The sequence below is a fragment of the Vigna unguiculata genome, chromosome 5 (assembly GCF_037176805.1).
Source record: "Vigna unguiculata cultivar grain cowpea cultivar isolate G323 ecotype 2 chromosome 5, ASM3717680v1, whole genome shotgun sequence".
Classification (NCBI taxonomy): domain Eukaryota; kingdom Viridiplantae; phylum Streptophyta; class Magnoliopsida; order Fabales; family Fabaceae; genus Vigna; species Vigna unguiculata.
Window position 1 is genome coordinate 432524 of NC_140796.1, and position 16881 is coordinate 449404.

General features: G+C 33.0%; 2 protein-coding genes across 2 annotated transcripts; both read right to left on the bottom strand.

Annotated features, from left to right (window-relative positions):
• Nucleotides 1–3535: 3535 nt before the first annotated feature.
• On the bottom strand, nucleotides 3536–6392 carry LOC114185685 (Zinc-binding dehydrogenase family protein). Its single transcript, XM_028073556.2, has 5 exons — nucleotides 5929–6392; nucleotides 5661–5841; nucleotides 4543–4709; nucleotides 4296–4378; nucleotides 3536–4108 (listed from the first exon to the last, which is right to left on the bottom strand). Exons 1-5 carry the CDS (start codon nucleotides 6157–6159, stop codon nucleotides 3730–3732), a joined length of 1041 nt encoding a protein of 346 aa, XP_027929357.2. The 5' UTR covers nucleotides 6160–6392; the 3' UTR covers nucleotides 3536–3729.
• Nucleotides 6393–7568: 1176 nt separating this feature from the next.
• LOC114185470 (T-complex protein 1 subunit zeta 1) lies at nucleotides 7569–14750 on the bottom strand. Its single transcript, XM_028073204.2, has 15 exons — nucleotides 14489–14750; nucleotides 14323–14386; nucleotides 14066–14201; nucleotides 13138–13289; nucleotides 12947–12994; nucleotides 12701–12793; nucleotides 11713–11819; nucleotides 10853–10967; nucleotides 10546–10632; nucleotides 9698–9902; nucleotides 9463–9557; nucleotides 9141–9209; nucleotides 8936–9043; nucleotides 8662–8780; nucleotides 7569–8032 (listed from the first exon to the last, which is right to left on the bottom strand). The coding sequence occupies exons 1-15, from the start codon at nucleotides 14620–14622 to the stop codon at nucleotides 7957–7959; spliced, it is 1608 nt and encodes a 535-aa protein (XP_027929005.1). The 5' UTR covers nucleotides 14623–14750; the 3' UTR covers nucleotides 7569–7956.
• Nucleotides 14751–16881: the final 2131 nt, after the last annotated feature.

Genomic DNA, 16881 nt, shown 5'->3' on the forward strand with positions numbered 1-16881 from the left:
AAAAAAAAAAAATGTAAGTTTTACTTTAAAAATGTGATTTTACATCTTAATTTTTTGTAATTTAATTATATAGTTTTTACAGAGATTTTAATACCAATATTATTAATTTAAGTTTTTGATTAAAATTCTGGCATATGAAAATTTATTATTTGGATTGAAGTGGGCCCATCCTTGCCTCGCAATTCACGGTAACACACATCACACTTTTGTTTTTTGTTTTTTATGTCAACTTTTATTCTGTCTTTCGTGCGTTTTCAGTGGACCCCGACAAACCACGACTTACTGCTCATAAAACGGATGCATATTTCCACAAAGTTACCAATTTTTGTTATTATTAGAAGTAATTATTATTATTATATTAATTTTTAATTGAATATTTCTAGTTTAAATTTTCATTTAATTAGGTGGTAATGGTTTTTCATTTTATTTCACATCTTCAATATTTATTTTCAGGTGTTTTGAGAAATATAATTTTTTTATTATAACATAATATTTCATTGTATAAAGTAATCAATAATTTTATTGTTCTGTTTGAAAATGAGTTTTGTGACTATGGCAATAAAATCATCGTTTAAAATAATAAAAAAATGATAATCTTGTTACGTAACATATTTTTAATTAACATAACAAAAATCATTAATTATTTTATGTTTATTATAATATTTTTTTATTAGTTAAAAATAAGTAAGTAAATAATATCCGTTACTTAATTAATAAGAAAATAAATTAATAAAAATAACTTAATTAAAAGTATAACAATTTAAAATACTTAATACAGAAAAATTTAACAACTCGGTTAAAAATATAATACAATATCCAGCTTAAAACTTCATTCAATTTTATTATTATTATCGGTTAAAAATAGAACTCAATATCCAGCTTAAAACTTCATTCAATTTTAATATTATTGCTATTTTGGAATTTGGTTTGCTCGTAAATATGACAATTTAATCAAATGTTTGTTAGGGGTTGTTGTAGAGTAGAATAACGACAGTGATCATCCAGTTGTTTCTGTGAGGCAATTTGGACATGAAAGAGAATCTGTTCCTCGCTGAATTGATTTTCCAGTTGTTTTCTTCAGTAAGTATTATAAGTGAATCAATAAGAAGAGAAAGAATTTTGCAGCAGTAGACACTCTTTACATCTCTATATTTACTTTTTATTTTTCTTTCCATCCTTTTACTTTTGATCATCGAATAGGTGGTCGGTGGGTTAACCTATATTACTGTAGTGTTTAGATAGGTTAAGAAATATTACTGTAGTGTTTAGACGGGTTAAGAAATAGAATGTTGAAATGCTAGAAATATATTAAATAAATAAGTCAAAATAAGAATTTGTGCTTTAGAATTTCTTTTAAATTAATTCTTGTTGCTTTTTAAAATTCATGTTTGTCATTTATGACTAATAGTATGTATCAAGGACTTTGACCTTAAGTCATGTTCACACCATTAGTTAAGTCGTTTATCTCAATTTTTAGTTTTGAATGATGTAGACCGATCTCTCTCAATTGTTGATTTGATTGTTCTATTTTAACTTTCAGTCTTGAACAATCCACTTTCACCTTTGGTTGATGGTGATTCATCTTTATCTTCGACTTTAATTAATCTGTTTATACCTTTGATTAGGTCAATTTATTTCTACTTTCGATTTTGACTTTGAACATCGAATTATCTATATTAACTTTCGTTCCTTTGTCTCTGTTGACCCGACTCAACCTTCAGTATGAATGGATCCTTTCCACCTTTGACTTAGGCCAGATCGTCTCAATCTTCCATCTTATAGTCTCATATGGACCTTCGACTTGACTAACTCAATTTGACATTCGTCCCCGCCTAGCTTAGCTCAAACTTTGGCATGAATAAGCTCGACTTGACTTTCAATTCTTACCCACTTGACGAGAACTCCAGTCTGAACAAACTCAACTTAACTCGACTTAACCTTCAAGTTGAGGTGATTTAACTTGTGACTCAAACCGAAAGTATTGAATTTAGGAGATAATTAAAATTTTGTAGTGAAGTCAAACCCACTTTAACTCTAATCCACTAAGAGGGAGCTTTAGGATCAGAGTTTGTTTTTGATAGGGTCATTTAGTTGTCCAATAAGAAAAGACTTATTCAAAAGAGAAGGGATAACAATCATTCAACATGCTTAGATAGCAAAAGAGAAAGAGGACTAAGAGTGTGTTTGATTGAATTAAGAGAAAACTATACTTGAATTAACTAGACAAAATTGGATAAGAAAAATACGTGGTTAGTAATATAGAAATATTATTGTTTGTTATGCTATACAAAATGATTGTTTGCTATTGTGCTCAATGTTAGAGCTTTGATTTTTTTTTAAAACTCAAAAGCATATGAATTTAAGAAAATAAATATACGGAGTAATATGAAACCCAGTTGGTTGATGTCACCACACATCCTAAAAAAAAACATTGTCTAAGAACTTGAAAAGGAGTGTACCATTGCGGATGCTCATAGAACTTTACCACATTTTCACCCATCAATTAAAATATTGCTAATTTGTTCTAGGATTATTTAAGGCTTTTAATAAATACAGGGAAATGCTCTCCGATTATTTTAGTTTCTATTATGTTAATTGTCCAATTGTCATGTCTAGAAGCGATTTAACTGAGTGGTTGAGCCTTCAATGGTCTAAACCTCCTTAGATTTACTTTTGACAGGAGATATAGATGAAGCTGACTGGTGAAGAGATGAAAGTAAAAGTACTTTAAAAACACTACAAAAGAATGGTAACATATGAAATAAATACGTGTGCACAGTATATTTATACTTGTAGGACTTAGGTGCGGAAGGGTTAGTTAAAGTGAAGACTTTTGGATATGTGTCTAAGATAAATCCTCTATACAACTTAAATTCGCTTCATTGCTAAATATTTTAAAGCCACTAGCATAACTAGGTGTAAGATTCTTGGGCGTTGGGGCATGAAGCAATAGCGTGCAGTGGAGTTGTTGGTCTCAGAAGTTCATTCGGCCTTAATCACACTTAGGTCATGATACACTTAATTTGGCACAACAAGCATTAAACAGGAATATAAATACTTTACCCTTATTTCTTGTCTCATTTACTATTTTTCAATAAAAGTAATAGTAACACTTCATCTTTGCATTTGATAGTTTCTTATTGCTTTAGGGCTACTGTTCCACAGGAAAAGGGAGACACAATTACAAAAACATCACATGTAATTAGAATACGTGGAATGGGTTTATCCAAAATGACTCTTCCTAACAGGTGCAATCAGAAAGCCCTCAGCATTTGGTTATGCTCATTGCCAAGTCCTATGCTATTCCATGAGCCCCTTGACAGTTAAGCAGAAGTTTTCTAATTTCAACTGATATGAAACTCGGATAGAGAGCATGCATGACTTGAGTTTCATACCACTATACCTCTCATCTATTTCTTGTACACTTACAATATTCTTTGTTGTTCTAATTTAAGCAAATCAGATGCAATTTTATCTTTTGCTCTTAAGAAAAAGTGAGAGCATATCTACTCTTGATTCTCTTATTTTACACATATTTTCATTTTGCAAGGGCCAAATACCCAATGCAGCTACTTTATCTTCTAGATAATTTAGGCATATTACAAAGTTTACATTTTCTCCAAAAGGCAGAAGGTGATAGAGTAAGGCCAAGCCGCAGTTCAAGTAAATCCAAAAAACTCAACCAAATACGTTTAAAACATAGCAGTGCCTAGTACGATTTTAAAAAAATCATTCATGGGCAACACGAATGACTTGCTTACCAACATTCTTGCCATGAAAAAGTCCAACGAAAGCAGCTGGAGCACTTTCCAAGCCTTCATTCATGTCTTCAATGTACACAATCTTTCCCTGCTTGTAGTAATCTGAGACATCTTCCAAAAAGCGCGGGTATAGATGCAAGTAATCACTTTGCAAAAAACCCTGCATTCTGATGCGCCTTGAAATGAGGTTGAATAAATTGTATATTCCTTTGGGCTTGGAAAGGCTTTGCTGAGATACCATCCCACAAACTGCAATTCTACCATGAATCCTCATGTTAAGGAGAGCAGCATCAAGCATGTCCCCACCCACATTGTCAAAGTAGATGTCAATGCCTTGTGGAAAATACCTGTCATGTAAGCAGGATAAATGATGTATGGAATTTTGAATGTCAAAGCTATGAAGGATAACTAACCAGTGAGAAGTAGAAACAGTTGGAACCTTATTTCTCAAGAAAACTTCTAAAAGAACATTTCATTTCCATAGACAATAGCTAACAAACAATTCAATTTTATGTTTCAGAGATTGTTACAAACCTTTGTAGAGCCGCATTTAAGTCTAGTTCTTCTTTGTAGTTAAAAGCTTCATCGAATCCAAGCTTATTCTTTAGAAGGTCAACCTAATACAACAAATTCATTTAGAAAATGAACAAATACTAGGTTCAAGTGTCTATGTGTGCATCCATGTGTCTAAATGTCAATAGTTCATGTATTGTATTCATGAAGGAACAACTAATTCAAGCATTCAGTTTTACTTTTGGCAATCATTAGTGAAACTGCTGACCTTTTCCTTTGATCCAGCACTTCCAACGACGTAGCAACCGTGCAACTTAGCAAGTTGACCTACAAGCTGACCCACCGCACCAGATGCTGCAGATACAAAAACATATTCTCCTTTGGTTGGGCTGCAAACCTCAAAAAATCCCGCATACGCAGTAAAACCTGGCATTCCTACAAAATTAAAAGAAAAAATGAATGGTCAATTATTTATAAAACCAGAGCACCAGTAGAAAAATGGAAGTGAATTCACTTCCATACATAAGTCAAAAATCGAAAAGCACAGAGCCTGAATGTTTAAAGGGTTTGCATGTGCATAACAACTGTGCCATAAAAAACATAATTACATAAAATATAAGCAAAGGAACTCTCTAAAATTAGAGGATTCCCTCCAACCTAGGATCCGAAAATAACGGCTAAGCTCAAAATGGTGAAATCCTACTTTATTAATTAGCGACTATAATGTTCAACAACAGAGTGATCTATAGGAAGAAAGAAACTATCAACACTTTCAGCAACCTAAAATCTAAATATAGTGGCACTCGGTTATGAATGAGGGTGATGTTGGGCCAAAAATCTGGAAAAAAGGAAGTTACACATAGCAGCGTAGTCTATTCTGTTATAATACATAGAGAAGCCAAATACACACATAAAGGAAGGAAGCAGGTTATTTAGACAAAGTGGAGTGAGGATAAGGAAGGATCAATCTGGTTAGTTTTGGGCAAGGATGATTTCACAAGTTCGTGAGTAGAGGTTTACCTATTTCTAAGTCTAATTCTTTCACCGTTTCTGTACTTTTTCTAATCACTAATACTAACGTTTTACTTTGTTCTATCATCCTTAAAACTACTGAACACATCAACATTTTTCAAAGAATAGAACATTAAATTTGAAGACAAACAAAACCAGCATTGGTTTAGTTTTTACTAAAAGAATCCAACAATAGTGATGAATATTTTCCTCAGCATAGCTGTGAAACAGGTTTCAGAACATTGTTCCTAAACAGATACATAAAGAAAACAATAGAAATGGTAAGAAATTATATAACAAGAAAACGGAGAAAGAGATTGAGGGAATTAAAACTCGTACGCTAAGTCATAGTAATGATTAAGAGGAGCGACATACCAAGAAGACCGACATGGAAGGAGAGAGGAATGCGATCATCAGGCAGAATTTTTCTGAGCTGCTCTGTTCTCTGGATGAGACTATACTCTTCCCAGCCAGTGAACCCGGTAATAAAATCACCAGGCTTGTAATTTGGATTATCAGAGTGTATAACTTTAGACACACCAAATCCTTCAAGTGCCTTCATCAAAATACACAGGAATCAGTTACTTACAGTATCACATGGCACCATAGTATAACAAAATTAAAGTAGTTAGAAGTTTGTAACCTGGCCAGGGACAAAAGGAGGGATATAAGATCCGTGGAAATCTCGCATGCGACCTCGCATGTATGGATCGCAAGAGAGATAAAGGTTCTTCACGAGAATTGCTGCGGAGCCTTGTGGCGGAGGGTTGAGCTCAATGTTTGAAAGTGTGAGTTCCATATCGGTTTCTTTAGGAACATCATCTATGTAGCCTTTGAATGTAACCTTCTTGTTCTGCACTACTTCTTCTGCCATGGCGGAACTAGATCCAATCCAATTCAAATGCGCTATGCAAGAGGAGAAGAGAGCTACTTGAAGTGGAAGTTGGGTCAAAGTTCAGCAATGGAAGATGTTCACTTGAATCATGACGTGTGCACCTAATGAACTCATCCTCCGAGTAGCTAGATTTGCGACGCGTGTTCCGCTGCCGCTGTCTTCTTTATTCTACCTAACACCCTCCACGCCTGTCACTTGTTGACCTTTCTAACCGCCACTCTTGGGTCCGATGGAATCAGTGTAAGAGCAGCAAAACTATACTTTGTTTTTGGATTGAAACACTAGTACAATGTAAATATCTATTTTTTTTTTCTAATACATCATTATTGATTATTAAAAAATAGAAATTTTAATTTTCAATAATTTTGGGTTGATAATGAATATTTTTCTTATAAATATGTATTTCCAGAATTTTTTTTTTTAGTTTTCTTGGTAGCTATTTTTTTTATTGGACAAGATTGATATTTTTTGATAAATAGTAATGAAGTATGTTGTCGATAAACATTTTTCATTTGTATTTAAAAGTCATCTTATAGTCCTAATTCAGATTATTCATCTCCTATTATTTATTCACAAATTGATGGGATTCGCATTTTTGGTAAAATTTTATTTTATACATAAAACTTGAATACAAATCTTTACATTAAAAAAAAAAACTAATCTTTAATTCAGAAAAGGACATACTTAAGTAGCAATTGGAACAATGCATCCCCGTCTCTACAATTTGAATTAAGTTCATGTTGTTGTAAAAATAATACATTGGTAATTAATTAAAAATTATTTTAAATCTACTTAAACGTGACCATTAAAATTCAAAAATTTTATTATGCATAATTTATAATTACATAATAATGTAAAATAAATTACAGTGTCATCGGAATTTAATTAAATTATATACATATTAAAAAATGTAGTAAACATAAACTTAAATTATCAATATATTTAAATTAAATTATACGCGTGCTAAAGAAACTAGTAAACATAAATTTGAGGTATCTCTTAACCAGAAGTCAATGAATAATTATTTCGTCAACCAATTATAAATTAATTTAAATAACTTGTTTTAAAAGTCAACAAAATTATTACATATATTAATCTATCGTTAAATAACATAAAAGCACTTATAGCCTGTAAACATAAATTATAAAGTGAAAAGGAATGCATATTAAATAAAACATTAGATTTAGAGTTTTCAGATAATAGGTACACACAATACATACATACGTTTTTGTTGGGAGCACTTTAAATTCGTAATATATTCTAAAGTTGAATGACAGTAAAATACGGGTAATTTCAGAAGTCGATGCGAAATATCCCACTTATTCCTACTAATTACTATAACGCTAAGGATTTACTTACAGCATCTCAGGCAGCCGAGTACGTCCAACTTAAAAATGAAAATCTTTCAACTATTTTAATTCAATGTTATCCAGGTTTCATACAAAATTATAAAGGTGATGCAGTCCCGAGACTTATGTTGCTGGTTAAAACAAGCAACTTTCCGAGGTAAAAGCACTCTCTCAACTAATTTCTACAAAATAGATTATGCTTACAAATTTCAAAAGGATCCCAAAATTCAGCCACAATACACTTACATGATTAGATCATTGAAAGAAATAATAAACTGGGGAAAAACAAAACCCAGAAACTTTTTCATTATAACAGATTAAAATAAGTGAGTCATAACAATCCCAACCAATACTGCAGGCACCTCGAAATAGAGAGAATATTCAGTTTACGGCACACCCTATCCAAAAGAGAAAGCTTCAAGAACATCTAAGTTGGCTTCCGCATGTTACGCCCAGCACGAATCACTTCATCCACCACCAGTAACTGAGATACTATAACTGGCCTGTAGAGCATCAAGAGACGAAGACATAACTACGTAATAGTAATCATGCTTACTTAAATTAAACTTATTGTTTTGGCGTAATGGAAAATTTCAAATGGCTATACATCCTGATTGAGTTCAAGATTTCATTGTTTAGTGTAACAGTTCTACCAACTAAAATTGACAACAAAACTAGATGTAGGAAAACATGTTTGATATCGTGAAACGTCCTTTCCAATAGTGGTGGAGGGAGACCTTCAGACCAGACAAACCTGACCTATTATATTCCACATCCACAACCCTCACCCAGTGGAGACACAAGAAATATAGTGTAGTTCTTCCATGCATTCCTAAGATAGGTTATCAATTCCTGATTCTAAAAATTCATTTGAATCAGCATTTACTACTGAAGATCTCATGCTCTCATCATGCTCATAACAAACCATCACCAGAGGTCATCGAGTTCTCAACTGATTGAGGACTCACCACTCAAATTTCTCTCTTTTCATTTTGTCTTCAAATAAAATTTGTTTCCTCCCTCACTCTCCACCATACCATTAGTAACGAAATTTTCTAGTATTTAAGTGTTCCTAGTTTAAAAATAAATAAATAAAAATTGATGATGTCAACAGATCCAGATTCAACCATACCCTGAGTTTATGATTTGGCGTTTCACAGAGTAGTTGTCAAAAATACCCTCCATTGCAGGGTCTATAGGTTCACCTGTATTCAGGCTCAACCCCACAATATTTCCTTTGTCATGCTCTCCCTGAAACACCATTCAGCAAGTACATTAATAATAATAATGCTTTCTAGTTGATATGAGCATATATATATATATATATATATATATATATATATATATATATATAAAATCACATTAGAGGAAAGAAGATAAATGGAATAAGTTTAAGGAAAGCATACCGTGAGGGCAATAATCACATCTTGAGTGTCAAGCCCAGAGTTTTCAGCAAGTGTCTTAGGCACCACAAGAAGCGCATCAGCAAAAGCCTCAACACCAAGTTGTGCACGCTGTTTCGAGATTATCAACATCAGCGTTGAAAATTGAAATGGTAAATACAGTTAAACAACAAGAAAAACATGGGTGACAAGAGACAATCGCAATTACCCCTTCAACTGTTTTCTTAACTTCGTTGATCAGATATTGTCTAGCAGCAACTTCAAATGCACCAGCACCCTAATCATGGGAAAGAAATTTCTTCAAGTCAGTTAAAATAACAATGCCAAACTTCTCTGAAATCAGAAGTGTTTTTGTACAAAAGCTTTAAACGATGTGTGCATTCTAGGGAACAACTGAAAATTCATTTGACTGAGAAAATTATCACAGGAAAATGGAGTTAATCGATATGAAGAGCAGGAACATGTATATTACAAAAGAAAACTGTACAATTCCAGTATCAAAATAATTAATTGACATAAAAATGTCTTACCAAGACAACAGATTCATCTTCAAGGGTATTCTTAACGGCCCTCAAACCATCACGTACAGCATCTTTAATCTGAGCTATTGTATGGTCATTTGGACCTGTTTCATCATGACAGAATTGCAAATCTTAAATCAACTACTGGCAATAAAATGAGTTTGTTCCAAAATCAGAGAAAAGGTAATAAATGGTACAGAAGGATCTGTTCAAGAAACTCAGAACAGGTGCAAGGAAAATTTACCTTTAATCAAGATTGTGCAGGAAAAAGGATTCTTAACATTTTCAATGAATGTATATTTCTCTTCTCCGAGGACATGTTCATATACCAAACCTGCCCAACCCAGACAATCAGGAGTCAAATCATCTACCGAGTTTACTGCCTCTCCTCCACAGGCCAAAACCAATCTTTCCATGTTTCTTCTCTTTGCTCTCCGTAGGGCAATTATCTAAACACAAGGTTAAAAAACAAGCAGATATAAAACAGGATAGAGATTATGCAACTTATGACAGATTATGAGACGAGTTCACCCTCATACTATTTTAGCCACATGCAATTAGTGTCATGGGATATTTATTATAATTAAAACATTCAAAAAAATTAGCCTCAGAATTTTCACTTTTAGATCCTTCTGTGCACCATGGTCATTTCTTCATTTAATCAGTTCATATTTTTAGTATAAAATGTTTCTTGCAAAACCATCAGACAGCCTTTTCAATACAAACTATCTTCAAACTTCATGGGTAAACAATCTAACAAACATAACAGACCACATTATATAGCATGGTCATTATTTATTGGTAAAACAGTGAATTTCAAAATATGTTTATAACTTCCTATGTATTTTAAATTTCGAATGTTTCAGACATTTCAAACTGGGTTTTTCTTCCTGCAACCAATAAAAGAAAATGATGCCCATGCAGCTCATATAGTACAGACACTCAGTACTGGTCATTTTCAGCATATTTCTCATCACCTAAACAATTGGAGTGAAATAAAATTTCCAGGAGTATTTATATCATACATTATGTGGCCATCTTCCCAAAATATTTAAGTTTTAAAAAACCAGAATACAATGGTATGCTACTTACCCCTTCCCTTGCAAGGAGGTCCAGTGATGGAGGATCAATTCCCTTTTGGTTGATGACAACAAAATTACTATCATTATCAGAACAAACCTGCATACACACACATGAAGTTATTCAGTCAAGAGCAGTCAAATAAAAATGAGCTATTGCTGAGACATGATCCAGACAAAGATGGTTCCAGCTGTAATCTAGAAATCATTGTTATCTCTATTTAACAGAAATGTGAAATAGCATTATTATGTTATTAGCAATATAACAGACCAGATTAACACGTAAAAATCAATAAATACAAGGAACAAAACTTCATTACCTTATTCTTCAGTTCAATGATTTTCTTAACTCTCTCATCAACCTGCCGTCTTTCAGCAGCAACCATAGCCTCCCTCTGTTCCGCATTTGAGTAGAAAAAACCTGCATTTACCTCACTGGGAGGAGAAAACATTGACTTCATTAGTATTACAGACATCAAAGATAGTTGACATATGCCAGGCATCTGATAAAGAAAAACCACACAATGTGTATACATCAATGACTTAAGTAATATAACGGTTGACAAAATAGTGCTTACATGGTTGAAACTATTAAGTTTACCATTGCATAAAAAAAGATTTCCCTTGTTTTGTTTTAAGGTTAAAACCAGTCGTTTTAGAAAAACAAAACAGTTAATTCACATTAAAAGACAATTGAAGTGACAGTACCTAATTTTCTTATAGTAAATGAAAACTTTATTTCTTTCAGGTTAACTAAGCCATCCTAATAAAACAGAGTAAACATAAAACCAACACCGATGGTAACATTTCATGACATGTGAACTTACTCATTTTACTATACAACATAACCAATATTGTGTCTGAAGTAAAAGACATACTCAATCACCAAAATAGAGACTGATAACATCTATTGGTAAAAACTAAAAACAATACATCTAAAATTTATAATTTTCTGATAACTGTATATAAATGATTAAGGGTAATTAAACGATTCATACACTAATTTCAACAATATTTGTACCCTTCATATTGTATCACACTTAAAAGGGATAAGATAGTGTGGTAAATAATGAATAGCAGTGGCATGTTTGGATAACAGGTAAAAGTAATCAAATGACAGCCACTTAAAACACACACAAAACACAAATTGGAAGATGTTGACAAATATAAGGGTGATTACCTCTTCTCATATTCTAAAGATACATTACACGTCAAGATATAGCAATTTTCTGCCCGTCGTTTCATGTCAGGGTGCCTAGAACCATGATCAAGGACAAGACCCTCGACCTAGAAAATACAGAAGGATGAAAATGAGTGCATGCAAGAACCGCATAACTCAAAACAGAAGGCGCATTACAATAATATAATTATAAGTGAAGTAAGACAATGTGGGTAACTAATAGATGAATATAGGTTGTGATTTGCTGTATTGCTACTACAGAGCTTAGGTATTATAGCTTCCTTTATTGGTGATTTATTTAAGTTAGAAAAAATTATAAATAACAAAAATTCTCTACTGTGTTTTTCATGATTTATTTATTTGAGTTCAAAATTTGATGAGTTCAGAAGCTCTCTAATCAGAAGATAGTCCACAACAATTATGCTTTAGCTCTCTACAAAAGCCCTCTTCGTAATTGCTATTTCACTCAAGAGCTATATATTAAACAAAGCTTAAAGATTGCCAACCATGCTACCAAATTCCTAAGAACTTTTTCATATTCGGTAATAACTGGACTCAGACAACCAAACTGTAATAATTAAAACTATAATAACAAAACCAGTTACTAAGTGCTTTCAGCAGAAGATGGATTGCTTTTTATCATAACAAGCAAACAGTCCCTCTCAACATGAAACTATTCTAGATCTAAATCCTGCATTTAGAGAAAATCAAACCTGACTGGTTTTCAACAAAGGTAGATAAGGATAATGATTTCAATCAAAACAAAGTCTAAGTCCTTGACATCATCACATCCGAGCTTTTACTGGACTAATGTTAAGTTGAGAATTGTAGAATGCAGTCAAAAATCATGATGGAAAGGCAATAACAGGAACATCCAGCTTGTATACAATACATGCAACATGAAATTTAGAAAAAATATAAAAATAAAAATAATATACAACTAAGTACTGGAAAAGAGTGCCTACAAACAGTCATTCAGACAACATACCAAGCGTGTGTCAACATCAAACTTGTGTCGCATATGCATAATCTCCACCATAAAAAGATCAATATCTTCCTCAGGCTTCCGGATGCATAAAACCTATCATAGGAAAAAACACAAGTCACTGAACACACAGCTGTAAAAGGTTCCAGTCCAATAAACAGCAAAATCTACCGCAAAAAACATGCAAATAAAATTTTCTTGTTTACAAGGACTCAAAGTATAAATGTCGAAAATTCAATGTGAACTCACCGCATTAACAATTATGTCAGTCAATTGATCGGCGAGTGATTCATACAACTGCAAATGATGAGGAAATATATGGTGAGAATCTCATGCGTGATAAAAAAATTATGCTCGCAAGTTATTTTTCATTTTGTCTGCAGTACCAATGTATGATCAAATTTGAGATAAAAAGATATTAAAAATGAGACAAGTTTTACCTTTGTCCTCACGGTTGTTCTAGCTACCATCTTGAGAATCTCTTTATCCGGCTCACCACCCATCACAACAGGAGTCTTAAACTTTTCAAGGAATTGCAGAGTTGCTCTCTTTGCAATATCAAAACCATCAACCAACACACGTGGATGCATACCTATAACATCCATATATCATCTCAGCATTAGCAAAGGTTGAAATGACAGATAAGGCATCAAAACGAGAAAGCTTCATCCCTCCACATTTTAAGGATATCTATTTGCCCCTAATCCTACAATAGAATAGAATAGGATAGCATTCAATGCCTTTGGTTTGCATACAATTCACGGATGTTTCAACTGTCAAGGGGATCACCCTGAATCGCAAAGAAACTGCACTTCCTAGTTACACGAGTGTTCTCACATCTTTTGCGCATGCAGCCTTGTTTCTTCTAAAATCTGTTTTAAAGAATACAATAGCATCACCCTAGTTGCATTTTTTTCTCGTAGCTCTGAGGCAAAAAAGTCGTCCTCTCTTAATTTCTCTCTTACTAACATAAGAAAGCACCACCAGTAAAAAACAGTACAAAGTTAACGGCAGTCCTTAGTAATAAAACTACCAGGAAAACTGTATATATAGATAAATAGTCTTCTTCTTTTAAAATCTACTTTAAAGGATATCATACCGTCATCCTAGTCGCAGTTTTCCTGTTCTTTCTATAGCAAAAAAAAAAATCGTCATCTCTAAATTCCACCTTAACTAACTATAAGAAATCACCACTTAATCACAAAGAGCAGTAAGGAACTTCATAGTAATAAAACTGTCATGGATGTTTCAATTGTCAAGAAAAACACATGCTAGAATGTACGCCAAAGAACGAACAACGAGGGCAAGAAATGCAAAAAATAACTTAAAAACAAATAGAAACTCGAACACAGAGACAAACTCACTAACCTTCATCAATGTAACGTTCCGATTGTTTCATAAGTTCGCCAATGAAGATGACAGTGGAAGTGGTGCCATCTCCACTAGCGTCATCCTGCGCCACAGCGGTCCTTGCAATCATAATCGCCGTCGGGTTCTGGATTTGCTGAGATCACAACAATCAAAATCAGAACACGTTCCGCCATAACGATTTTCAAGCGACGTAGTAGTAGATCTCAATAAATAATGAAAAAAAAAAGTAAAACATAAAAATAAAGAAAACTAACCATCTCTTTCAAGAGAGTGTTGCCATCTTTGGTAAGCTTAATATCACCAGCGCCACCAACGAGCCTGAATCAAAGAGTGCGTTAGAAGAAAGAAAACATAAATGGAAATGAAAACAAGAAGAAAACGAAAACGGAAAAAGAAAATAGAAGAGAGAGAGAGAGAGACATTTTGATTGTTCCTTTGGGACCGAGGTTGGTTTTGAGGACATCTTGCAAACCCTTGGCGGCATTGATGGTCATGTGAAGTGCCGCCGATTTGTTCAGCACTTCGGCGTTAGGGTTCAGCACTCGCAGAGACATTTTCGAGAGAAGAAAAAGCAGCGACGAAATGAAACGAGTGCTTACAACTTCAACGGAAGTAGTGAAGAGGAGTGGGGTTTTCTAGGGGTTTCAGTCTTTGCTACTCGTAATGAAACGGCAGCTGAATCCTCGATTTATGTTTTTAAGCAAAGCAAAAATACGCCTTGTCGTTCATGTGGTCTTTTTTTTTTTTCTTTTACTCTGGGCTTTAGATGGTAACCCAAATTTAAATAATTTCTTTCTGCACTCCTATATTTTCTTTACTCACCTTCTCAACACATTACAAGGAAAAAATGACATTTTAAAACATTTATGCTTTTCAGAAGATGCGAACTATAATGTATTAAAAGGCTTCCAAATGACGCACTGTAGAAACATTTTAAAAACATAAGGTTAAATATGTTTTTTTCAATTAAATTTAAGTAAATTTTGGAATTAGTCCATTTTTCAAAATTTTATATTAATTTAGTCATTCATATTTAAAAATGCGTGAATTGTGAATTTTGTTATTCGTATCAAATTTTTAAGTTTATTTTACATTTTATGATAATATTTGAGTTAACATTAGAGTGAAAATGTGTTAAATTGTGTAAATAATTCAAATATTATCATGAAATGTGCTTGAAATGTCAGATAAATTTAACAAAATTAAATTAAAATGACTAAATTCATGTATTTTTAAAAATAAATGACTAAAGTGATCAAAAATTTTTAAAAATGACTAATTCTAAATTTCACTCAAACTTGAAGAATTAAAGACATATTTAACTCAAAACATAATTTTCAGAATTAAGATCTCCAACGGGATTCAAAATATATTATCTCGAATTAATTTTAACTATTTTGGATTATCATTCTAAAAATATTTCATGTTATAAAATAAAGGTAATAAGAGAGACAAAGGAGAGGAAGAATAGAGAATGAGAGAGTAGGGAGCAACTTCTGTTTTTATGTGTGTCTCATTACTGATAGGACGAGTCCTATTTATAGGTACAATATGGTAACCCAGAAAGGATATAAAATCAAATAGTAAATACAAAATATTACATCATAAAGAGTAATGAATAATATGATTATCAATCATATGAGTAATTGTATAAATCAATGGACGACCATTAATTCATAACACTCCCCCTTGGGTGTCCATTGATAAAAGAATGTGCCTCGTTAAAACCTTACTAGGAAAAACCCTTTGGGATAAAAACCTAGTGAAGGAAAAAGAGTACATCATTCTATATAATATTGTTCTTTGCATCTTCTAATTTCTCCCCCTCATGTAAACTTACATCATTAAGATGGCGGAGTCCAATCCTATGAACCAATTGCTCAAAAGTTCTCCTTGGCAAAGACTTTGTAAATAAATCTGCTAGATTTTCACATGAGCGAATCTTTTGGATCTCTACATCACCATTTCTTTGAAGATCATGAGTGAAAAAGAATTTTGGAAGAATATGTTTTGTTCTGTCTCCTTTAATATATCCTTCTTTCAATTGAGCAATGCATGCACTATTGTCTTCATATATCGTTGTTGGTTTCATTTTTCCCAAGGATAAACCACAAGTTTGTCGCACATGTTGAATTATAGACCTTAACCAAACACATTCACGACTTGCCTCATGTAATGCTAAAATTTCTGCATGATTTGACGATGTTGCTGTTATTGTTTGTTTCACAGATCGCCATGAAATCGCTGTGCCACCACATGTGAACAAATATCCTGTTTGTGATCGACCATTATGAGGATCTGATAAATAACCTGCATCTGCATAACCCATTAGATCTAATTTTGAATCATTTGGGTAAAACAAGCCCATATTCATAGTGCCTTTAAGGTAACGGAGTATTTGTTTTACTCCATTCCAATGTCTTCTTGTAGGTGAAGAACTATATCTTGCTAACAAATTTACAGCAAATGCTATATCGGGTCGAGTATAATTAGCAAGATACATTAGTGCTCCTATAGCACTAAGATATGGTACTTCAGGACCAAGTAGTTCTTCATCTTTTTCTTGAGGTCTAAAAGGGTCTTTATCAACATCTAATGACCTCACCACCATTGGAGTGCATAGTGAATGTGATTTGTCCATATAGAACTTTTTAAGCACTTTCGTTATATAAGCTTCTTGATGTACAAGAACACCTTTGTTTAAATACTCAATTTGTAATCCCAAACAAAACTTTGTCCTTCCAAGATCCTTCATCTCAAATTCTTTCTTTAAACAATCAATTGCCTTTGTGAGCTCATTAGGAGTTCCAACT

What these genes read in the sequence shown, in the direction of transcription:
- LOC114185685 (XM_028073556.2), bottom strand. Translation starts at nt 6,159, where the DNA reads ATGGCAGAAGAAGTAGTGCAGAACAAGAAGGTTACATTCAAAGGCTAC. An exon ending in GTGCTGGATCAAAGGAAAAG is followed by an intron (nt 4,379 to 4,542) that starts GTCAGCAGTTTC and finishes TTGTTGTATTAG; the next exon opens with GTTGACCTTCTAAAGAATAA. An exon ending in TTAAATGCGGCTCTACAAAG is followed by an intron (nt 4,109 to 4,295) that starts GTTTGTAACAAT and finishes CTTACATGACAG; the next exon opens with GTATTTTCCACAAGGCATTG.
- LOC114185470 (XM_028073204.2), bottom strand. Translation starts at nt 14,622, where the DNA reads ATGTCTCTGCGAGTGCTGAACCCTAACGCCGAAGTGCTGAACAAATCG. An exon ending in GAACAACCGTGAGGACAAAG is followed by an intron (nt 12,995 to 13,137) that starts GTAAAACTTGTC and finishes CATCATTTGCAG; the next exon opens with TTGTATGAATCACTCGCCGA. An exon ending in CTGCACAATCTTGATTAAAG is followed by an intron (nt 9,558 to 9,697) that starts GTAAATTTTCCT and finishes ATGATGAAACAG; the next exon opens with GTCCAAATGACCATACAATA.